Below are 24,846 nucleotides of genomic sequence, written 5' to 3'. Positions count from 1 at the left end.
TTAGTTTGATGTAGTCTCACTTGTATATTTTTGCTTTTGTTTCCCCTGCCTGGGAGACTCGTCCAGAGAAAAATACTAATGCTGATGTTCAAGCATTTACTGCCTATGTTTTCTTCTAGGAATTTTATGGTTTCATGTCTTATATTTAGATCTTTAATCCATTTTGAGCTTCTTTTTGTGTATATTGTAAGACTGATCCAGTTTCATTCTTTTGTATGTATCTGTCTAGTTTTTCCAACACCTTTTACCTAAGAGGCTGTCTTTTCCCCATTGTATATTCTTGCCTCCTTTGTCACATATTAATTAACCATGTATATGTGGTTTATTTCTGGGCTCTTTCTTTTGTTCCATTGGTCTGTGTATCTGTTCTTGTACCATAACCACACTATTTTGAATTACTGTAGCTTTGTAGTGTAGTTTGAAAATAGGGAGCATGATAGCCCAGCTTTTTTCTCCTTTCTCAAGATTGGGCCATTTGGGGTATTTTGTGGTTCCATAGAAATTTTAGGATGAGTTGCTGTAGTTCAGTGAAAAATGCCACTGGCATTTTGATGGGGGTTGCACTGAATCTGTAAATTGCTTTGGGCAGTATGGCCATTTTGACAATATTAATTATTCCTATATATGAACATGGAAAAGCTTTCCATTCATTTTTCAATTTCTTTCCTCAATGTCTTATAGTTTTGGGGGTGGGGGAACAAGATGGCAGAGTAGGAAGGCAAGATGGAAACCTCATCCCCCCACACCAAGGAAGCACCTACAGCAAATACAAATAACTCTGCAAACAACCTGAAGACTTCAGAACAGACTGCCTACACCTGGGGAAGAAGAGAAGACCACACAGAGAAGGGTAAAGTGGCAGAACCATGATCAATCAGGACTCAAGTTCTTCCCCAATTCCATTCCACAAATGGGAGGAAGAGGAATGGAGTGATCAGGAAATAAGTGGTCAGGAACTCTGCACAACTGGCTGTGGAGATCTGCTCTGGGAACACAAGTTCACATTGCACTGGGCTTTGGTGATTAATGGGGCTGGACACTGGAGAGAGTTGGAGCACTCTGAGAGGCTGAGAACCCAGCCACTTGTGGAGGACAGGAACATTCCATTGGTCCTGCTGAGACCCAAAAGAAAGACAGCAGTTTGAAAGATTTACCAACAGTGGGAAGGGTGCTAGAGGGGTGAGGGTTGGACAAAGCTCTCTCCACAGGAAAAAGGGCAGGTGGATGACACTTCCTTAGCCCTTCCTCAGCCCAACAGTTTGGGCCCTTGTGGGAGCCCCAAACACTACATTCTCTTAACAGGTGGCTCCGCCCCAAGGTGCTTCTTTGCACACCTTCCTGCTCACCTGACCATCTGCCCAGCCCTCTAAGCCCAGCAGTGTCAAACTTTGCTGCCTGGCAGGCAGAGGGAGACTTTCTCATTTTTCTCAGCTCTATCTCAGTCCAACTGGGGATGTACCTCTGGGAACCATCTCCAAGCACTCCTTTTTCCTTGTGGGCTGCCCACATGGTGCTGCACATTTGCATGACCTGCTGCCATGCAACCACATGCCCTGTGGCCACGTGCTCTGCCATAGGGCACCCTGCCACCATGTTGTAGAACTGCGCAACTGAGTGCCCAATTACCGCAAGCCTGCCCCAGAGCTGCCCAACTGCCCCACCCACCCTTTTAGCCCAGCTGTACTACCATTACCATTTATGTAAGGCAGGTGGAGGGCTACTCTGCCCACAATGATCCTAGCAGAAACATCTCCACTCAACTCACAAAGAGCTGGTTGAAGTGAACTGCTATCCACAGGGGACTGAGATATACCACTGCTGGCAGACAGTCAGAAAGGCAGCCCTGCCCATAGCCCACCAACAGCAACTATGATTCCACTGCAAAAGAGAACTGGCATTGGAGAGTAAAGAGTCTGAAGTTTCTGGGTACCACAGGATGCCTTCTTCATAAGCCATTACACTCTAGACGAGGAAGCATAGCAGATATATCTAATAAAAAGGAAGAAAGCAGAAACCCTGACAAAATGAGGAGGCAGAAGAATGTGTTCTAAATAAAAGTACAGGATAAAATACCAGAGAAAGGGCTAAATTAAATGGATATCACCAATCTTCTTCATAAAGATTTCAATGTAATAGTCATAAATATGTTCACTGATCTATGGAAAGCACAGATGATCCCGGAAGGACTTCAACAAAGATAGAAAAGCTGAAAAAGAGCCACTAAGAGCTGAGGACTGCAGAAACTGAAATGAAATATACAATGGAGGGAATGAAAAATAGACTGCCACAAGTAGAGGAGACAATCAATGAGATGGAAATTAGAGAAGAGGAAAACAATGAAGCTGAGGAACAGAGAGAAGAAAGAATCTCTAGGAATAAAAGACTGCTAAGATAGTTGTGTGACAACTCCAAACAAAACAATGTATGCATAATGGGGTGCCAGAAGGGAATAGAGAGTCAACCAGGTAGAAAGTCTCTTTGAAGAAATAATTGCTGAAACCTTCCCTAATCTGGGAAATGAAATAGACACCCTGGTCCTGGAAGTGAGAAAGCCCCTAACAAAAGGAATCCCAGGAAGACAACACCAAGCCATGTGACAATTAAAAGGACAAAGATTAAGGATAAGGAGAGGGTATTGAAAGCAGCCAGTAAGAGAAAAAAGATTACTTATAAGGGAAACCCCATCAAGCTATCAGCAGACTTCTCAGCAGAAACTTTTTGGGTCAGAAGGGAGTGGAATCATATATTTAGTGTACTAAAACAGAAGGACCTTCAACTAAGAATCCTCTACCCAGCAAGATTATCATTCAAATTTGAATCAGAGATTAAAACTTTCCCAGATAAACAAAGGCTGAAGGAATTTACAACCAGTAAACCAGCATTATAGGATATATTAAAGAGACTTCTGTAGATGGAAATGTTCTTAAGCCTAAATGGTTTTCACCAGTGAAAATAATCTCTCAGTAAAGGTAGTAGACCAATTACTTACCAAGCAAGTATGAAATTAGAACAAAACAAAACAATAGTAGTAAAACCAATAATACACAAAATCAGTCAAGGGATACACAAAAAATGGAGATTATGACATGATACATAAAATGCAGAGGAGGAAGAAGAAAAGAAAAGAAGTACTTTTAGGTTGTGCTTGAAATAGAGCAATCATCAAGTTAATATAGTCTGTTACATAGTTAGAAAGCAATCCTTGAACCTTATGGTAACCACAAACTTAAAGCCTATATTAGATACACAAAAAATTAAAAAAGAGAAATCTAATCACATCACTAAAGAAAACCATCAAATAACAGGAGAAGAGTATAAGAGAGGAAGAAAGGAATAGAGAGGAACTATAAAAACAATCAGAAAACAATTAATAAAATGGCAATAAGTATGTACCTATCAAAAATTCCCATAAATGTAAATAGACTGAATGCACCAATCAAAAAATATAGAGTGGCAGAATGGGTAAAAAAACAAGACCCATCTATCTGCTGCCTACAAGAAACTCATTTCAGACCCAGACATTCACAGAGTGAAAGTGAAGGGATGGAAAAGGATATTTCATGCAAATAATAAGGAGAAAAAAGCAGGAGTAATGCAGTATTTGTATCAAATAAAATAGAGTTCAAAACAAAGAAAGTAGCAAGAGACAAAGAAAGACATTACATAATGATAAAGGGCTCAGTCCAACAAGAGGATATATAACCATGGTAAATATCTATGCACTCAACAAAGGAGCACCAAAATATATAAAACAGAATTAAAGGGGGAAATAGACTGCAACTCATTCATATGAGGAGACTTTAACATACTATTTACATCCAGAGACAGATAAACCAGACAGAAAATAAATAAAGAAACAGAAGCACTGAACAACACATTAGACCATAAGCACTTAATAGATACATATAGAACATCCACCCCAAAGCAGCAGGATACACATTTTTCTTAAGTGTACATGGAGCATTCTCCAGGATAGGCCACATATTGGGCCACAAAAAGCGACTCATAAATTCAAAAAAGATTGAAATTACATCAAGCAACTCCTCAGACAACAATGATATGAAACTAAAAACAAATTACATGAAGAAAATGAAAATGCCTACAAACACATGGAGGCTAAACACCATGCTTCTAAATAATCAATGGACCAATGAACAAATCAAAGTAGAAATCAAGCAATACATGGAGACATATTAAAATGAAAATATGATAGTTCAAATTTTGTTGTATGCTGCAAAAGCAGTTCTAAGAGTACACAGGCAAGTACATAACAATACAGGTCTACTTCAAGATGCAAGATTAATCCCAATAAACAGTCTAAACTGACAATTAAAGAAACTAGTAAATGAAGAACAAATGAAACCCAAAGTTAGTGGAAGGAGGGACATAATAAAGATAAGATCAGAATTAAATAAAATAGGGAAGAATAAAGTAATAGAAAAAATAAACAAAACTAAGAACTAGCAACCTCCTAGCCAGACTTATCAAGAAGAGTGAGTACACAAATAATCAAATCAGAAACAAAAAAGTAATAGTCATAACAGATACCACAGAAATACAAAGAATTATTAGAGAATTTTATTAAATATTATGTGCCAATAAATTGGACAACCTAGAAGAAATGGACAAATTCCTAGAAAAGTATAACCTTCCAAGACTGACCCAGAAAGAAACAGAAAATCTGCACAGACCAATTGCCAGCAACGAAATTGAACTGGTAATAAAAAAAACTCCCAACAAACAAAACCCAGTACCAGATGGGGTCATAGCTGAATTTTACCAAACATTTAAAGAAGAGCTAATACCCATCCTTCTTAAAGTGTTCCAAAATGTTGAAGAGGAGGGAATACTTCCAAACTCATCCTATGAGGCCAGCAACCCTCTAAGTAAGACCAGAGAGATACTACAAAAAAAAGAGAGAATTCTAGACCAGTATCCCTGATGAACATAGATGCAAAAATCCTTAATAAGATATTAGCAAACCAAATTTTAAAAATGCTTCATTCATCATGACCAAGTGGGATTTATACCAGGGATGCATGATATTCATAAATCAATCAATGTCATACATCACATTAACAAAAAGAAGTATAATAACTACACAATCATCTCAATAGATGCTGAAAAAGCATTTGACAAAATTCACCATACATTTATGATAAAATCTCCCAACAAAGTGGGCATAGAGGGAAAGTACTCCAACATAATAAAGGTCATATATGAAAAACCCACAGTTAACATCATGTTCAATGGCAAAAATCTGAAAGCTTTTCCTCTAAGATCAGGAACAAGATAAAGATGTCCACTCTTATTACTTTTATTCAGCATAGTACTGGGGGTCCTAACTATGGCAATCAGACAAGATAAACAAATAAAAGGCATCCAAATTGGTAAGGTTGAAGCAAAACTGTCACTATTTGCAGATGACATGATTCTATATACAGAAACCCTAAAGACTCTACCAAAAACTTAGAACTAATGACTGGATTCAGTGAACTCACAGAAAGAGAAATCAGGAAAACAATTCCATTTATAATTGCATCAAAAAGCATTAAATACCTAGAAATAAACCTAGCCAAGGAGGTGAAAGATCTGTACTCTGAAAACTGTAAGATATTGATGAGATAAATTAAAGAAGACATCAATAAATGGAAATTTGTCTCATGTTCATGGATTGGAGGATAATATTGTCAATATGGCTATCCTCCCCACAGCAATTTACAGATTCAATGCAATTCCTATCAAAATACTAATGACGTTTTTCAATGAGCTACAGCAAATAATCCTAAAATTTATATGGAACTACAAAAGATCCAAAACAGTCAAAGCGATCATGAGAAAGAACTATGCTGGGGGTATTAGGTTCCCTGACTTCAAACTATACTACAAAGCTATAGTAATCAAAATGGTATGGTCTGGCACTAGAATAGACATGTAGATCAATGGTACAAAATAGAGAGCTCAGATATAAACCCACGGATATATGGCTAGTTAATGTATGATAAAGGAGCCATGGATATATGATGGGGAAAAGCCACCCTCTTCAATTACTGGTGTTGGGAGAATTGGACAGCTACATGCAGGAGAATGAAACTGAATTACTATCTCTCTATATATAGAAAAATGAATTCAGAATGGATTAAAGCCTGAATGTAAGACATGAAACCATAAAGCTCTTAGAAGAAAATATTGGCAAAAATCTCTTGAACATAAGCATGAGCAATTTTTTCCTGGACACACCTCTTTGGGCAAGGGAAGCAAAATAAAAAAAATAACAAGTGGGAATACATTAAGCTAAAAGCTTCTGTACAGCAAAAGACACCATCAACTGAACAAAAAGGCAACCTTCAATATGGGAGAATATATTTGTAAACTATTTATTCAAAAGGGGTTAGCATCCAAAATATATAAAGAACTCATATGACTCAACACCAACAAATAAAAAACCTGATTTAAAAAATGTGTGGAGGACCTGGACATTTTTTCCAAAGAAGAGATTCAACTGGCTAACAGGCAAATGAAAAGATATCCCACATTTCCAATCATCAGGGAAATGCAAATCAAAACCACAATGAGATATTACCTTTCATCAGTTAGAATGGTCACTATCCAAAAGACAAGAAATAACAAGTGTTGACAAGGCTGTGGAGAAAAGGGAACCCTCCTCCACTGTTGGTAGAAATGTCAATTGGTGTAGCCTCTATGGAAAGCAGTATGGAGGTTCCTCAAAAAACTGAAAGTAGAAGTGCCATATGACCCAGTGAGTCTACTTCTAGGATTTTACCCAAATAAAACAAAATATCTGATTCAAAATTTATATGAACCCCTATGTTATTGCCACATTTCTTATAATAGCCAAGATATGAAAGCAACCAAAGTGTCCATCAATAGATAAATGTATAAAGAAGATGTGGTACATATACACAATGGAATATTATACAGCCATAAAACAGAAAGAAATTCTGCCATTTGCAACAACATTAGTGGACCTAGGGCATATTATAATGAGTGAAATAAGCCATGTAGAGAAAGACAAATGCCATAGAATTTCACTTATTCATGGAATCTAAAAAAAAAACAAAACAAAAATGAACAAAACAGCAGCAGACTCAGAGGCACCAAGAAATGACTGGAGGTTACCATCAGGGAGGGAGGGAGATATAAAGGCATAAAAATTCTCAATCATAATATAGTTGGTCACATCATGGAGAATATAGCCAATGATCTGTAACATCTTCTTGTGTTGACAGGTAGTAACTGCATTATTGGGGTGAGGATTTAATAGTATGGGTAGCTGTTGAACTTCTGTGATGTATACTTGAAACTAAGATTGTATATCAATGATACTTCAATAAAAAATGTCTTATAGTTTTCATCGTACAGGTCTTTCACCTCCTTGGTTTGACCTATTCCATGTATTTTATCCTTTTTGATACAATTAAAAATGGGATTAATTTCCTCATTTTTCTGTTAGTTTGCTGTTGGTATAGGAATGCAACAGATTTCTGTATATTGATATTGTATCCTGCAGTTTTACTGAATTCATTTATTAATTCTAATAGTTTTTTTCTGGAGTCTTTAGTGTTTTCTGTATATATTATCATATCATCTGCAAATAGTGATAATTTTGCTTCTTCCTTTCCAACTTAGATACCTTTTATTCCTTTTTCTTGTCTGATTGCTGTGGCTAGGATTACCAGTACTATATTGAATAAAAGTGATAAGGGCAGGAACCCTTGTCTTGTTTCTGATTTTAAAGGAAAAGTTTTCAGTATGTTCCCTCTACACCCACTTTGTTAAGAGTTTTTAGTATGAATAGGTGTTAATTTTGTCAAATTCTTTTTCAGCATGTATTGCGATGACCATATCCTTCCAATGTGGTGTATGACCTTTATTGATTTATGGATATTGAGACATCCTTTCATCCCTGGAATAAATCACACTTGGTCATGATGAATGATCCTTTTAATATATTTTTTAATAAGTTTGCTCATATTTTGTTGAAGACTTTTGCATCTATGTTCACCAGGGATATTGGCCTGTAATTTTATTTTATTTTGTAGTGTCTTTCTGGTTTTGGTATCAAGGTGATGCTGGCCTCATAGGATGCTTTTAGAAGCTTTCTTACTCTTTAATTTTTTAGAACAATTTGAGAAGGATAAGTATTAACTTTTCTTTAAATATTTGGTATAATTCTCCTGTGAAACTGTCTGGTTTTGGACATTTGTTTGTTGAAAGTTTTTTTTTTTTTTTACAAATTCAATTTCATTACCAGTAATCAGTCTGGATCTTTTGGATGTGGTCATGGGCTGGGAGGCTGCCTCTGTCAAGTCTTGAGCTGGTGTGTTCATCCTGACCCTGCTCTGTCCACACTGTAAATGTTCATGGGGAACAAAAACAATGTGCGTGCACCTGCTACTGACTGCACTAGCAGTGTCTGGGAGAAACATAAACAAACTGAGTGCACCTGCTACTGTCTGCACTAGCAGTGTCTGGGGGAAACATAAACAATGGTGCGCACCCTGTTCCCATCTGTACCAGCAGTGTCAGGGGAATGTAAATAATGGTGCTCACCCTGTCCACACTAGCAACGTCTCAGGGAACGTGAACAATGGAGCTCACTAGCACCTCTTGTCTTGGAGAGAGTTCCAGCTATTCACCTGCTACTGGCGGGTGCTTCAGTTCTGAAAATCAACTGTCTTCAATTATAGTCATGGTCAGCTTTAAACCATCTACCTCCCAGCTTTTTGTCTGTGCCCCAAGGTATGTGAATCTGTACTCCAGGAGCTTAGTAACATCCTTTCCTACAACAGGGCCACACTGGGGGTGGGGCTCCCTCCATTACCATGTCTTCCTCTCTCCTGCCATTTTTTTAAGTAGCCTTTTTTTTTAATCCCATTTTGTGAAGAAGGCATTCACTCAGGCTTCAGTACTTTCTCAGGATGAATTGCTTTGTGTATAGGTATAGATTTGGTGTGTACAGGGCAGGCTCTTTCTATATCAGCATCTTGGACCTACCCGAAGCCTTGAAAACTTTATGGCCAGTCACAAAAGGCCACATATTGTAGGATTCTATTCATCTGAAATGTCCAGATTAGACAAATCCAGAGAGCCAGAAAGTGAATTAGTGGTTGCCAGGGACTGGAGGGAGAGGGAAATTCAGAATGACTATTAAGGGAGATAAGGTTTCTTTTTGGAGTGGTGGAAATGTTCTGATTAGTGGTGATAGTTATGCAAAATTGTGAATCTACTAAAAAATATATTTATTAAAGTATAAAAGGTGAATTTTATGTTAGGTAAATTTTATATCAATTAAAAAAGCTATTCTGGAAAAAAAAACAATCATGTAATTCACCATAAAAACAGACTAGAGAAGAAAAGTGTAATCATCTTAATAGATACAGAAAAAAATTTGGCAAAATATTACATCTTTCCTGATGTTTAGTTCTCAGCAAACTAGGAGCAAAAGAGAACTTCAACCTGGGAAAGACCATTTACAAAAAAATATGCAGCTAACATCATATTTTAAAGAGGATGTTTTTCTCCTAAAATTGGAAATAAGGCAAGAATACCTGCTTTCATAATTTCTATTCAATATTGTACTGGAAGATGTAGCCACTACAGAAAGGCATGAAAAAAAAAAGCATACATGGTGGAAAGGAAAAAATAAAACTTGTAAAATCCAAAAGAATCTACAAAAAAGCATACAATACATACAAAAAAAAAGTAAGTTCTCAGGATGCAAGATAACTATAAAAATCAGTTGTATTTCTTTTTTTAAATTGAAGTATCATCGATATACAATCTTATATTCATTTCAAATGTACAACACAAAGGCTCAATAGTTACCCATATTATTAAATTCTCATCCCCTCTAGTGTGGTTTCTATCAACATAGAAAGATGTCCCAGAATCATTGACTATATTCTTCACATTGTTCTACTGTCCCCATGACCAGCTTATATTGTGATTGCAAATTACTGTGCCTCTTTATACCCTTCACCATCTGCATCCACCCACCCCAACCCCTCTCCCTTGATAACCATTAGTCACTTCTCAGTGTCTATGAGTCTACTGCTGAAAAATTAGTTGTATTTCTATATTACCAATGAAAATTTGGAAAATTAAATTTAAAAAGTACCATTACAATAGCACCAAAGACCATGAAATCCTTAGGCATAAAGCTAACAAAATGTGCACAATATCTGTGTGCTGAAAATTACAAAATTCTTCCAAAGTTGATCTATAGATTCAGCACAATCCAATTATTTTGTAGAACTGACAAGCTGATTGTAAGATTTATATGGAAAATCAAAGAAAGTAGAATATCCAAAACAGTTTTGAAAGAGAACTTAAATACCAGTAGCTATTTAGTAGAGGATTCATACACTTCCTGATTTTAAGACTTACTACAAAATTATAGTAATCAGGATAGTATGGTATCGGCAAAAGGATAGACATGCAGGTAGTGGAAAAGAAGAGGCCTGAAATAGGTGCTCACCCTGTGCATATATGGTCAACTGATTTTCAGTAAAGGCACAAAGACAATTCAATGGAGAGTTCAATGGTGTTAGAACAACTGGACATCTTTAATAATAAGCTAAAATGAAACAAAACCAAACCTCTACCCATGTCTTGTACCGTATTAAGATTAATTCAAAATAAAACATAGAGCTAAATGTAAAATCTTAAACTATAATTCTTGTGGAAGAAAACATAGGAGAAAATCTTTGTGATCTTGTATTAGGCAAAAAGTTCTCAGATATAACACTGAAGTCTGATGCATAAAGGAAAAATCTTATAAATAAGACTTCATCAAAATGAAAAAGTTTTTGCTCTGTGAAAGACACTCTTAAGAGAATGAATGGAAAAGTTACAAATTGGGAGGAAGTATTTGCAAATTTTCCTTCTTTCTTTTAAATTACATGTCTGACAAAGGACTTATATCCAGATAATATAAATGATTCTCAAAACTCAACAGTAAGAAGCCAAAATATCAGTTCAAAATAAGTAAAATACTTTAACAGACACTTCACCAAAGAATGTATATGGATGGAAAATAAGCATGTGAAAACATGCTCCATGTCATTAATCATAGAAAAATGCAAATTAAAACCACAATGAGATACTACTGTATACCTATTAGAATGGTTAATGCAGAAAGAAAATAAACTGGCAATATCAAGTATTGGCAAAGAAGTGTAGCAACTAAAACTCTCATATACTGCTGTCAGAATGGAAAATGGCATGCCTACTTTGGAAAACAGTTTGTCAATATTTTACAAAGCTCAATACCAGTAAGCCCACTTTTAGGTATTTACCTAAGAGAAATAAAAATAGATATTCAATAAAAATATACATGTGAATGTTTCTAGTGGCCTTATCCATAATTACCCCAAACTAGAAACAACCCACATGTCCCTGAACTGGAGAATGGATATACAAACTGGTATATCCATACAATCTAATGAGAAATAAAATAGAAAGGATTTCTTATACATGCAACAACATGGATGAATCTTAAATGCATTGTTCTAAGTGAAAGAAGCCAGAACTGTAGTGAAAGAAGGCTACATACTATATAATTCTATTTATGTAAAATTCTGGAAAAGGCAAAACTGTAGGGATAGAAACAGATCAGTAGTTGCTAGGGGGCTGATTATTGAGGGAAGAGGTTGGTTACAGTGGTGCATGAGGGAATATTTTGGGGGTGTTCTAAAACTATAGAAACTTTTATATCTTGACTGGTGGTGGTTACATGACTTTATGTGTTCATCAAAACTTGTAGAACTACACTAAAAAGGTTGAATTTTATTATATGTAAATTATACCCCAATAAACTTGACCTAGAAACAAAAAAATCCCATTGACTTTGGGATGAAGCTTAAATGCCTCTATTGGGCTATCAGAGGCCTCCCTCAGTGGTGCATGGGGCAGAAATCATATAGCAGTGAGTCATGTCTTAATGTCCCCTGCACTTTTCCTTCCTAGAACTTGCCCCAGCTTGTGGCTTATCATATGCTTCTGCCTGTTTATCTGTTGCTCTTCCTCTCTGCTCCACCCTGCTGTTCTGAGAGCCTTGGAAGGCATTGTCTATATTACCCAGTCTCATGCTCGGCAAATAGCAAACCCTTCTTTGTTGAATGAATGAGTAAATGAATGGATGAATCCTGTGAATGAGTTCTACGTATTGATATTGAACATATTTTTTTAGCATGCTTTTAAAATTCTTTTAAATGATAGACATTATTTCCCAATATTATGCAAAAATTCCTGTACCAATAGTTATTTTTAATCCAAGCAAGTTGATTCCTTATTAGCCAGATTGCCAACTTTGATTTTTTACCTCCTTAAAAAATTCCAATATATTGAAAGGATATCATGTCTGCTCTTCTAGGCTATTTCCAATCCAACTTCTTTGATACCTTAATCATCTCCCTAGAACACTATATGGGGCAAATCCTCAGCCATTGCCCAACTCTATAATATGCTTCTGCAGATGGCAGCACATTCAAACAAGAATTTATCATGAATCATAGAGGAACACATCCTCTACAAAGGGCTTTCCCCAGCAGGCATGATTTTTCTTCACAGAGAGAAAACCCCACACTCTGCTTTAGGTGGGAAGAGATATGTGATCCTGACCTCATCTCTTGTAGATTGGCTCCTACTTCGGGGCCTCCCTCTGTTCCGTGGACATGGACAAAGATGGCAGTTCTGACCTGGTCCTAATTGGGGCTCCCCATTACTATGAGCCGACCCGGGGAGGCCAGGTGTCTGTGTGCCCCTTGCCTCGTGGGGTGAGTGCCTGATGGGGCCTGGGCTGGGTGAGGGCTGGGTGTGGGGTGGGGTTTGGGTGTGGGGTGCGGGCTGACCAGGTTAGGGCCTGATACTGGTTTTGTTCTGCAGAGGGCTAGGTGGCAGTGTGAGGCTGTTCTCCATGGGGTGCAGGGCCAGCCCTGGGGCCGCTTTGGGGCAGCCCTGACAGTGCTGGGGGATGTGAATGGGGACAAGCTGACGGACGTGGCCATCGGGGCCCCAGGAGAGCAGGAGAACAGGGGTGCTGTCTACATATTTCATGGAACTGCAGAAGTGGGCATCAACACCTCCCACAGCCAGGTGAGGCCCAGGTATTGTCTCTGTCACAACAGTAGCACTTTTCTTGATCTGTCCCTTTCTAGTTCAGCATTCCCACAGCTGCCAGATCTAGTCCCTCAGTACTCCTTTTCAGAACCTTCAAAAACCAGAAATATAAGAGGTGCATGGGGGCATCATCACTACCACTTTACATATAAGGAAATTAAGGCTTAGAGGTGGTAAATGCAAGCCAGAAGTGTTGGAAGGTAGGCATTTCTTTCTTCTCAATCTCAGTCTTGGTAGGGTGACCAATAGTCTGGTTTGCACACATCTGTCTGGTCTCAGTACTGAAAGTCTTACATCTCAGAAAACCTCTATGGCTGGTCTCGCTACCAGGATTGCATGTCTTATGACTTGTGACTTGTGCTCTGTGTTTGTTTTAATGCTCTGCTCTTGCTATCTTGAAATTCTTAATAGTTTTTGAGTAAGGGGTCCTATATTTTTTTTTTTTAGCACTGGGTCCTGGCAATACTTGATATAGCCCATCCTGATGGTTAGTCACTCAAAATTCTGGTCACCACAACTGGTTTCTTCTCTAAAATGGCTCTCTGTTCCCTGCCAAATGGAGCCCACTCTCTGGAGGGAACCCCACAGTCTGGTTTTCTCTCACCACAGCCAGCTGAGGCCATCATTCTTCTAGCTTCTGGTCTCCAAATTTTTCTAACTTCACATTTCTCTTGTGCCCTTCCTCTCTCTGTTGTCATCACCCCTGCCAGAGGTTCAACCCTACCAAACATTAAAATCACCTGAAGATTGTAAAAAACACATGTGCTTGGCCTCTGTTAAGGGGTTCTGATTTAATCGGTTTGGGGTCAGGACCCCAAGCATTAGTAGAGGTTTTCCCAAATTTTTTTTAGAAAACCTTCAAATTTACAGCAAATTTGAAAGAATTGTACACTGAGCACCCATATATTACAATTTAGAACCTATAGTGATCATTTGTCTCTATTTACACTCTCACATATCTATTCTTTTTTACCCTTTTTTCTGTCCGTCAGGCCATCTTATTTTTTCAAATGCATATCAATGTAAGTTGCAATATCAATTCACTTCTCCCCTAAATACTTCAGCATGTATGTCATTAACTAGAATTCAGTATTTTATTACTGTTATTTTAAAGAAAATTTACAGGCAGGAAATGCACAAATCCTTAGCCATTCAATGAATTTTGACAAATGCATACACCTGGGTAACCTGCAGTCCTTCAAGATACAGAACATCATCATCATTCCAGAAAGTTCCCTCCTGCCCCTTCCCAATTTATGACTCTACTCCATTCCAGAGGAAATTACTGTTCTCCAGAATTGGAATTATTTTCCACCATAAGTTAGTTTTGCCCATTCTAGAAGTTCATATAAATGGGAAAGTGTGTAGGCCCCAGTACTTGTTATACATTCACTGCCTTACCCACTTCTCTCTGTTTCTCAGAGCCTCTTTCCACAATTGTGTAAGTATTATAATTGGCTTCTGTTGTTTCTCTGTGCAAATGGGACTTGAAGGCTCTGGTTTTACTTTCTTTTTATTATAAAAGCTTTACATGCTTGAATAATTTATAAATCTAAAATAAAAAGTGAAAGCCCTAGTTCCCTCCCCTTATCTGTACCTAACTCACCTTGCAAAGGGAAAGAAGGGTAAGGGGAGGGTACTTTATATGTATACACACACACACACACACCACATACACATGTACATACTTACATACACATATACATACATACATACATGCCACAGACTTTGGAATTAAAAAAATGCAAAAAAAACTTGCTATCTTATTGTTTGCATTTTTTTACTTGCTTTTTCCTGTGAATGGGGCTAGATGTAGTCAAGTGTTTGGACAAGCAAATATGCTGTGACTCTCCAAACTACCACATTATACCTAATTTTGAAATACAAATCTTAAGTGATGAAGTCCCTCATGTGAACCCAAAGAAAAGCATTACCTAGATTGAGATATAGCACATTTTTGACATTCCATGCTTCCTTATCCTTCCTTTTCATTGATAAAGTCACTTAAAAAATATGATAAAATATACCTGACATAAAATTCACCATCTTAATTATTTTTAAATATGCAGTTCAGTGGCATTAAGTACTTCTAAAATTTATTTGGCTGTTATTCTTTCAGTGTTACTCTTGCATATCAAGAGTCAAAATCATTCTTAAAGGCTGATTATGAAAAACAATAATTTCACACCCACACTGTGATTTTCCTCTTCATTCTTCCTGCTCTTGAGGAAACCACTATCAGCTCTTTCAATGATTCTCCATGCTTCCAATGGTATGATTATTTTGCTCCTTCTAGATTTTTGTTCTAGCATTGACTTCCCACTTGGATTGGTAAGGACTGAGCTCTTTTTCAGACCTCTCTTGCCACATAATTACCTGCCTTCCATCCCACCCCTCCATCCTTGTATTTAAATGAGAATTTTGGTTAGATAGATATTCAGTGTTTACATTATCCTGACCATGTAAATGAGATTCAGCTGAGTCAAATAATATGCTATGTCAGTTCTTTCCTATAAAAACTTTTGTTCTCCCTTGAAAACTCAGGTAATTAACGAAAACTTTGTGTATCATCTCAAGGTTTTGTGTAATAGTTGTCCTAATTCCTGAAGAAGTTGCCAGACATGAGACTTGAGTGGAGCCCAGACAATTTCTCCTTTGGGTCACTGAGTGATTGAGTTACACATTTCCCTATTCCTTCCCACTCCCTTTCTCCTCTTCTCTTTTCTACCCTCAGAGGATTTCAGGCTCTCAGCTATCCCCCAGTCTCCAGTATTTTGGTCAGTCACTGAGTGGGGGCCAGGACCTCACAATGGATGGACTGGTGGACCTGGCTGTAGGGGCCCAGGGACATGCACTGCTGCTCAGGTGAGAACCTCTTTTGGAGCACACCAGCTGTCTCCCCTGAAAGGAGGGGCTTTGCTGTCTGAATGCCCTTAATGGCCCTCTGGTGTCCTTAACAGGTCCCAGCCTGTGCTAAAAGTTGAAGTGACCATGGAGTTCACACCCAGGGAAGTGGCAAGGAATGTGTTTGAGTGTCGTGAGCAAGTGGTGAGAGGCCAGAATGTTGGAGAGGTCAACATCTGCTTTCGTGTTCGCAAGAACACACGGGACCGGCTGAGGGAAGGTGAGGGTAGGTGGGTATGTGTCAAGAGGTTAAATGACTGGGGATGTTGATGGTTGGCCCAACCCAGTCTTTGTTGCCTCTGGTAGTCCAGAGCAAAGTTCTAACAGACTCTGACAGCCTTCTCCAAGCTTGGCTGGAATGAGCAGGCAATTCCCCTACTAGGTGGGGAGGACCAGCAAACTCCCCCAAGAGAAGTGAACATGTGGCACTCCCTTACTCTCTCAGCTCCACAGAGAATCAAGGGCCCCACACAAATTCACAAAGCATTCAGACATGCATTTTATCACAACTAACCTGACTTCCTCCTTTGTCTCTATTCTCAGAGTGTTATTGTGCTTGGCATGGGGAATACTAATGGTGGTACTAGAGACAAATGGGGGAGGGAATAAAATTAGGTTTCTAGCAATCTTACTGGGCTGAGGAGACAGCAGTCAGAGTTTGGGGCAGTCAGATTTGGAGTAGCTAGAGAACAATTCTCTACAAAGTCTTGGAGATTAGAGAACTGCAGAGAAGGTACCCCCAAATCCATATACAAAATTCCAACCAAGTCATTGGTTGACTCCAAGGCCATGCATGTTCATGTCAATACTTCAAGAAACTCAGTAGAAGACAGAAACTGGAGAGTTAAAGAGTTGAGCAGAAGTTCAGCAGCTTCCCAATGCGAGGGATAGAAAGTTTTGAGAGGGGCCTTGTTAAACCTTGGTCTTTCTATTGGGACAAGTTCCATGAGACCAGCAACTAAGGGAAACAATAGACAATAGAAGGAGACCCATAGGTGATCCATAAATGGAGTTATTAGATAGGAATTTTCTAATTTGTAAATTAGAGTTATTAGATAGGAATTTAAAAATTAATGACAATTAATATCTTCAAGAAAAAGGTAAATGATGGAGAACTTCAGAAAAGACCTGGAATTCATAAATCAAATCAAATGGAAACTCTAATACTGAAGAATACAGACTGAAATTAAGAATACAATAAATAGATTTAATAGCACATTAGCAGAAGACAGAATTAGCAAACTGAAAGGTAAATCAATTGAAAGTACCAAGATTAACATATACAGAGAAACAAAGGATGAAAAAAAATTTTTTTTAATCATAAGAGATATATGGGACATGGTAAAAGAAGTATAATATGTAACTGGAGTTCCAAAAGAAGGAGAGAAAATAGAAAATAAGCAACAGTTAAAGAAATGGTGGTAAAGAATTTTCAAAAACTGATGAAAAACATCAAGATTCTCTACTAAATCAAAGCAGGATAAATATAGAGGAAATCATGCCATAGTACATTATACTAACATATATAATCTTATGCATTGTACCAACCAAGGCACAAGTAACTTAAGAGCAAAGACAAAGAGAAAAGAGTTAAAGGAAGCTAGAAAAATAGACTTGATTTCCTACTATGTAACAGAATAGCTACTATTTTTTGAGTACATATGCAGCAGGCACTGTGTCAACTGCTTTATAGACACTATTTCATTTTCACAGCTGGAAAGGAGCAATTATTATCCTTGGTTTAAAAATAAAGAATTAAGACTCAAAGAGGTCAGATAACATGCCCAAAGTTGTATAGCTGGAGAGCAGCAGAGCTGGGCTGCATATTCCTACCTATATGACTCCAAAGCTGAGCTCCTCACTACTATGCTACCCTGCTCCTTCAGGAGAAATCCAGAGCATTATCACCTATGACCTGGCTCTGGACCCAAGTTTCCTACATCCCCGGGTCTTCTTTGATGAGACAAAGAACAGCACAAGCAGACAGACACAGACCTTGGGGCTGAGTCAGAAGTGTGAGATCCTGAAGCTACGGTTATTGGTGAGCAGGGGATGGCCACACTCCTGGATCCTTTAAGACTGGGATGGGTTTGGGAAGCTAAGCAGGGAAGAACCCTAACCTACCCTCTCATTACTCAGTATTGTGTAGAGGACTCAGTGACTCCCATTGTCCTGCTTCTCAACTTCTCTCTGGTGGGGAAGCCCTTGGCCTCTTATGGGAACCTCCGGCCAGTGCTGGCTGTGGATGCTCAGAGACTCTTCACAGCCTCGGTGAGTCCTGGAGGTGGGGCCCTATGGGGGTATGGAAGGAACCAGAGGCCAAGATTGTTGAAGCTCATTTAATTTCATTTCGTATAATTTTATTTCAATATTTTATTGTTTCATTTCATATCACTTCATTATTTCCTTTCATTTATCATATTTTATTTTTTTGTAGTTTCCCTTTGAACAGAATTGTGGTAGTGATGGCATTTGCCAGGATGACCTCAGCATCACTTTCAGTCTTATGAGGTGAGTTTCTTTTCCTTGTTGTGACCTCCAAACCTGCACCACAGCCTGGTGCTCTGCACTTCTCCTGGCTCCTGAGGAAGCCTAATAGAGAGCAGCTGCTTTGGAGTTTTGTCTGTTTGTCCCATCCACTGTCTGCTCTCTCCAAGTGTCCAGGCCTCCTTCCCACCAAAGCAGACTTGCCTAAGGGAGGCCCTCAGCATCTCACAGCCTGACTTGTTCCTCCTACAGCCTGGACACCCTGGTGGTGGGTGGTCCCCGGGACTTCAACGTGACACTGACAGTGAGAAATGAGGGTGAGGACTCCTACTGGACTCACGTCAACTTCTTCCACCCACCTGACATGTCCTATCGAAGGGTATCAGAGGCCCAGGTAGCCAACTCCTCCACAGGCTCTGTCTGACTTGGTTTTCCCCATCAGGTTGGTAAGTGACATTACCACACTGCCTCACTTGCCTTCCAGAACCAACGCACAGGGCGATTCTGGCGCCTGACCTGTGAGTCTGGCATCCCCACCAATGGGTCTGGGGACTTGAAGATCAGCAGCTGCAGCATAAACCACCCTATCTTCCCAAACAACTCAGAGGTCAGGCTGCTGACTCCTCCTCTCCTTTACTCCTTTGTCTTCTCCTGAATTCATCTTCTGTTTTAAAAGTAGTGGTTCCTTTTTTGAAAACCAGCGTTAGTGAAGTATAACTCACATACCATACAATTCACCCATTTTAAGAATACAATTCCATGGCCTTTCGTATGTTCACCAAGTTGTGCATATCCACCACCATGACAAATTTTAGAATATTTGAGACCCCAAGAAAAGACCCTGCTCCCCTCAGCCATCAGACCCAGTCCTTCCTCTCTCCTCACCCTAGGCAACCACTAATCTTTCTATCTCTAGATTCGCCTATTCTGGACATTTCATATGAATGAAGTCATACAATATGTGGTCTTTTGTGATTGGGTATTTTGACTAAGCATAATGTTTTTCAAGGGTCATCCATGTTTGCAGCATGTACTAGTACTTCATTCCTATTTACTGCTGAACAATATTTTGTTGTGTGATGCACCACATTTTGTTTATCCATTCTTCAGTTGATGAACAGTTGGATTGTTTCTTCTCTCCTATTCTTGTCACTGTCTCCTTTCTCCAACTCCAGGTCACCTTTAATATCACATTTGATGTGGGCTCTGATGCTTCCCTTGGGAACAGACTGCTCCTCAAGGCCAGTGTGACCAGGTGTGCTATGCCTGGACTCCCCCAGGCATCCTCCCCTCTGAGGCCCCAACCCCTTCTTCAACCAGTGGGACCTTCTCCCCACTGGTCTTCACTTCAGCTCAGCTCATTCATTCATCTATCATTTGAATGACAAATACTGACTGAGCAGTCACTATACCAGGCATTGTGCCCAGTGCTGGTGGGACAGCAATGGATAAGACAGACATGGTTCCTGTCCTCATAGAAGTTATAATTTAATGGCAAAGATAGACAGGAAAGCTGGTGATTACAATACAGTATGAAATGAATGATGACCAGTGTTCTTGGGAGCTTGCTGTTTGGAGAAGATTCTTGAAGAAGATATATTCAGGCTGAGTTAGCCAAGCAAAGACAGGAATTGAGGGTAGCCATGAAGACAGACAGAAGGAAGTGTGTACCAAATGGAAAGAACAGGTTGTGTTTAAGTGTGCTTTAAGCACATAATGCAGGATTTAAGGAGTTGGTTAAATGTGGGCTGTGTCATAAAATGACTTATGGGTGCTATTAGGAAATTTTCAATTTAACCTGGGAGTAAGATGATCATATTTGCATGCAGAAGGATTACTCCCCAAGAGGCTGGGGATTGGGGTAGGAGTGGTTTTGAATTCAGGGGACCAGTGATAAGAAGGTACTGCCAATGTCCAGGTGAGTAGGGATGGGCCTCTGCTAGGTAGGGGCAAGGGGTAGAGCACAGTGGTGTTTGGGATGCAGAGGACAGGACTTTGTGGTTGGTTGGAGGTAGAGCGTGAGGGAAAGGGAGAAGGAGAAGAAGGCAAGCCTGATTCTCAGTTCTTAAGAGCTGACCAGAGCTCTGTTTCCCTTTAGTGAGAACAACATGCCCAGGACCAACAAAACTGAGTTCCAGCTGGAGCTGCCTGTGAAATATGCTATCTACTTGGTGGTCACCAGGTGCTGGCTTCTAGGGTTTTGCTCTGCCTTCACCACTGGGCTGGGCATGGCCCACTGTGTATCTCTGTGTATGAGTCTGTACACATGTGTGCCTATGTGTGTGTCTGAGGACAGGTGTGCATGGGTATGTATTTGTGAGCGTGTGTGGCCCAAACTGGCACATACTGTGTGTCTGACACACATCACTCACTGCACACCATCCCACTCGCACCCTCTCAGGGCTGCATTACCCATGTGCTGTTCACCCTTACACACTTAACCTGACATCCTTTCCCAGACACCTGTGATGTTCTGTCACCACTGTGCCTTCTTCTTTCTCCCATCAGCCAAGAGGTCTCCACCAAATATCTCAACTTCACAGCCTCAGAGAAGACCAGCCACATTATAGAGCATCAGTATCAGGTGGGGAGCTGGGAAGGAGGCTGGGAGGGAAATCAGTGTAATTGGAATGCAGAAATAATGATGAGAGAAATGCATCAGGTGACTTCTATGTGCCAGGCTCTGTTCTAAGCTCACTCTAACTCTGTCCAGATATAAGCATGCACATACATATGTTTGTACACACACATGCATAACAAATTCATTTTATCCTCATAATGACTCTGTGATGGAGGTACTATGGTTATTCCCAGTTTACAGATAAAGAAACTAGGACTTATAGGTTAACAAAACCTGCACATGGTCTCACTACTAGTAAGAGGAAGAGCCTCTGCATAGGACCAGTCTGTCTGACTCTTGAATGTGGTTTAGCTGCTACACTCTACTGCCTCACAGAAGAGTTGAGAGGGAGAATTCTTGGGTCTGTAATGCCTTTTGGAGGTGCACTTGGCTGTTGAGAGAGGGGAGGCTGAGTCTAGTTTCTGGTGGGGGCAGAAAGGCCAGAAGCCTGATATCTGCCTCCTCCCCTCACTGTGCAGTTCAACAACTTGGGGCAGAGGAGCCTTCCTGTCACTGTGGTCTTCTGGGTCCCCATCCAGCTGAACCAGGTTGCTGTGTGGGACAACCTGGAGGTCACTTCCTCCAAGGTAAGCCCAGGTGCCCCTGAGGAGTTGGCCCAACTCTTCCTTCCACAGTCCCTGTCTTTCCTAAATTCTATTTCCTCTGATTGACTTTGGAGCCATTTCTGACTGTTTCCTGGATCCACACCGCCTCCTTGAGAACCTTGGATCCCTTGTCTCTCTCTCTGCTCAGTGTCTCTCTTTCCTTAGAACCTCTCCAGTATGTGCCACTCTGAGAAGAGGGATCCCCCCAAACCTAACTTCCTGGAGGAGCTTAAGAAGACCCCAGTGTTGGTGAGAATAAGCCTAACCCTGGCCTCAGGGCCACAAACAGGTCCAGCACTGCCCCTCATTGGTGCCAGAGACTGTCTCTTGACTGAGAAGGCTGAATGCATATGTGTTTCTGCCCCAGCTTCCTTAGTCATCTCTCCTCCCTTCCCCAGAACTGCTCTGTTGCTGTATGCCAGAGAATCAAGTGTGACATCTCATTCTTTAACATCCTGGAAAAAGTCTCTGTCACTCTCAAAGGCAATCTCTCATTTGACTGGTATATTAAGGTATGTGTGGGTCTGAGGCTCAGCTGGGCACAAACGTGAAACTTTGGGGACCCACAGGTCCAGCTCCCATCCTCTCTCTCTCCCACAGACTTTGCCTAACCACCTTCAGGTTGTGAGCGTGGCGGAGATCTTGTTTGATGAGTCAAAGTTTGCCCTGCTGCCAGAACAGGGGGCATTTCTGAGGGCCCAGGTATCCATGTCAGATGCAGAGGGATTATTGAAGGCAGGGGTTGGGGGGCATTGGGAGGTGTTATTTTGGATTCTGGGATGGCACAAGGTGTGATTGGGGAACCTGCAGAAACCCAGAGTCTATCTCTCCTGATGCACCCACCCTTTCTGCCTCAGACAGAGACCAGAGTGGAGCTGCTGGAAGTGCATGACCCTGTACCGCTTATAGTGGGCAGCTCAGTCGGGGGGCTGGTGCTCCTGGCTCTTATTGCCGCCGGACTGTACAAGGTATTACCTTGAGGCCCTCTTCCCACTGCTCCCTCACCCTCGCTGCTTCTTGGCTTCTTCTAACTGAGTTGGCTGCCCCCAGTGCTGCCAGCTGTTGTGGCCTCGAGCAAGTGAGAGTCTCAGTTTATTCAGCTGTAAAATGAAAATATAAATATCATTTTGTGAAGTTAATTGAGTTAATATGTGTAGTGTCCTGAGAGTGTCCCCTGGTACAGGGTGACCACCATACAAGAAGTAGTGCTTCTCCTTCTATTTTATATTTCTTTCCTGGCCCAATATTGATGCTGTCTTCCTCCCTGCTGCACTTTCCACAGGTCTCTTTATGCTCTGCCTCATTATTCATGACTTTTAGTCCCTCTGCCCCTCCTGGTCTGCATGGCTCTCACTTGCACCCCTGACTTCAGTGTCCCTAACTCCTCTGTCTCTGCCCCCACAGCTCGGCTTCTTCAAACGGCAGTACAAGGACATGATGAGTGAAGCTGGTCCTGAAGCTGCCTCACCCCATTAGTGGCTCCTTCCTTGCTGGGTGGCCTCTCCTGCCTCAAGCAGGACTTTGGTTAGACCAGCATGCAAGTCTCCAGACTGCTGGATGGATGTGTCTCTTAGGAGACTGGAGTGGTGATGTTTCACTCAGGAAGACCTGCGTTGGTTTCCATTCACATGTGTGTGCGCAGCATGTTCATGACTGTGTGAGTTGTATATGTGAAGCAGATGTCTCTTGCATGGGGACAGGTGCCTTCAGCACAACTTCTCAGGCAGAAGAGAACTTCTTGGGCTGGGACAGAGGTGATGGCAGCTCTTATGGGTGAACGTAAAGGGAAATGGAACAGATCCTCCCACTGCTGAAGGAAGTGAGGCCTCCTTGTGTGGATGAGCATGCAGACCTGTGGGAGCCTGTGCAGTCGGGCCAGGAGCACAGAGAGGAGATGTGCTGAAACCAATATCTGGTCAGCCTGTTCAACCCATTCCACGCTAGAGCTACAAAGATCTGATGAGCAATGGCATATATCCCTTTATCTATTCATTTACTTACTACTTTGTTACTTTTATTTTTTTGAATGGGTAAACCTGTCCGTAGTCCAAAAATCTGAAGATGTGCAAGGAAGGATAAGTGGTGAAAAGTCTTCTTTCCCTCTTGGTCCCCTCAGCCATTCAAGTCCCACTTAAAGGGCAGTCAAGGCTATGTTTGTAGGTCTCCTTCACAAAAATACAGGCCTGTGCACACACACATAAACACAAGCTTTTTAACACAAAGGCTAACTAGCATGTTATTTATACTGTTCTACATCTTGCTTTTTTAAAAATAGTATTGCTCAGATTATTTCATATCAAGACATAAAGTACTTTTCATTCTTTTATACAACTCCATACTGTTCTGTCATGTGGATGGATCATAATGTATTTAATCTCTCTTCTTTTGATATATTATTTTCAACCATTCACAAACAATGGTGAATTAATAAATTGATAATATGTCATTTTTGCATATGTGTAAGGGTAATTCATAGGATATATTGCTAGAACTTTGGGTACCCTCAGAAGCAACCCCAAGATGAGAATTTGAATGAAAGAGGTTTATTTAAGAGTGGCCCCAGAAAATACCAAAGGGGAGGGATGTGAACTGGGAAAGGGCAAGCAGCCAGTAAATGGTGTATTATCAACAGAGGCATCACCGTGAGCCCCTAGAGTGTAACCCCACTGGGCAGTTCTGGGAGATAGAGGAGAACTCACACCTCAGTGTTGTCCCACCCAACTTGAGAAGGGGCATTGTCTTGTCTGAGGGTTTCAGGCCTGAGCAAGTTCACTATGGATTAAGTGAGACCAAGGAATGACAATGGAACGTTCTTGGGGTAAAAGGTTTTATGCCTGGCTTTATTCTCTTGGCTGTAGATTGAACACTAGATTGATGTCTGCATCCAGCAGTTTGCGGGTCTGTAATCCAACTCTGTCTCTGCCTCTACCCAGAGGACTGGGCAGAGCTCTTTATATAGTGACTCAGTCAATAATAACTCATTGCCTAGGGTGTGGAAGCAGTAGCCTAGCAGTAGGCCAATTACAATTACATCATCAAGTAGTTTAGGGTCAGATGAGGATCCTGGCCAAAAGGACTTCCATTTTA

The 24,846-nt window shown here is 40.5% G+C and overlaps 1 protein-coding gene across 1 annotated transcript in view; it reads left to right on the top strand.

The window, feature by feature from the left end:
- ITGAM (integrin subunit alpha M) overlaps positions 1-24,211 on the top strand; it is a 45,324-nt gene extending 21,113 nt beyond the window's left edge. Inside the window, exons 13-30 of the mRNA XM_017666245.3 lie at positions 12,660-12,800; positions 12,910-13,119; positions 15,878-16,008; positions 16,104-16,267; positions 17,934-18,088; positions 18,187-18,318; positions 18,485-18,558; positions 18,787-18,928; positions 19,019-19,141; positions 19,710-19,789; positions 20,633-20,716; positions 21,043-21,118; positions 21,634-21,741; positions 21,925-22,008; positions 22,158-22,271; positions 22,360-22,461; positions 22,617-22,727; positions 23,164-24,211. Of these exons, the coding sequence (XP_017521734.2) occupies positions 12,660-12,800; positions 12,910-13,119; positions 15,878-16,008; positions 16,104-16,267; positions 17,934-18,088; positions 18,187-18,318; positions 18,485-18,558; positions 18,787-18,928; positions 19,019-19,141; positions 19,710-19,789; positions 20,633-20,716; positions 21,043-21,118; positions 21,634-21,741; positions 21,925-22,008; positions 22,158-22,271; positions 22,360-22,461; positions 22,617-22,727; positions 23,164-23,235 (2,103 nt within the window). The 3' untranslated portion in view covers positions 23,236-24,211. The remainder of the gene's footprint in view (positions 1-12,659; positions 12,801-12,909; positions 13,120-15,877; positions 16,009-16,103; positions 16,268-17,933; positions 18,089-18,186; positions 18,319-18,484; positions 18,559-18,786; positions 18,929-19,018; positions 19,142-19,709; positions 19,790-20,632; positions 20,717-21,042; positions 21,119-21,633; positions 21,742-21,924; positions 22,009-22,157; positions 22,272-22,359; positions 22,462-22,616; positions 22,728-23,163) is intronic.
- Positions 24,212-24,846: the final 635 nt, after the last annotated feature.

This window comes from Manis javanica, chromosome 10 (assembly GCF_040802235.1).
Source record: "Manis javanica isolate MJ-LG chromosome 10, MJ_LKY, whole genome shotgun sequence".
Classification (NCBI taxonomy): Eukaryota; Metazoa; Chordata; class Mammalia; order Pholidota; family Manidae; genus Manis; species Manis javanica.
This window is presented reverse-complemented; position numbering and strand designations above follow the sequence as displayed.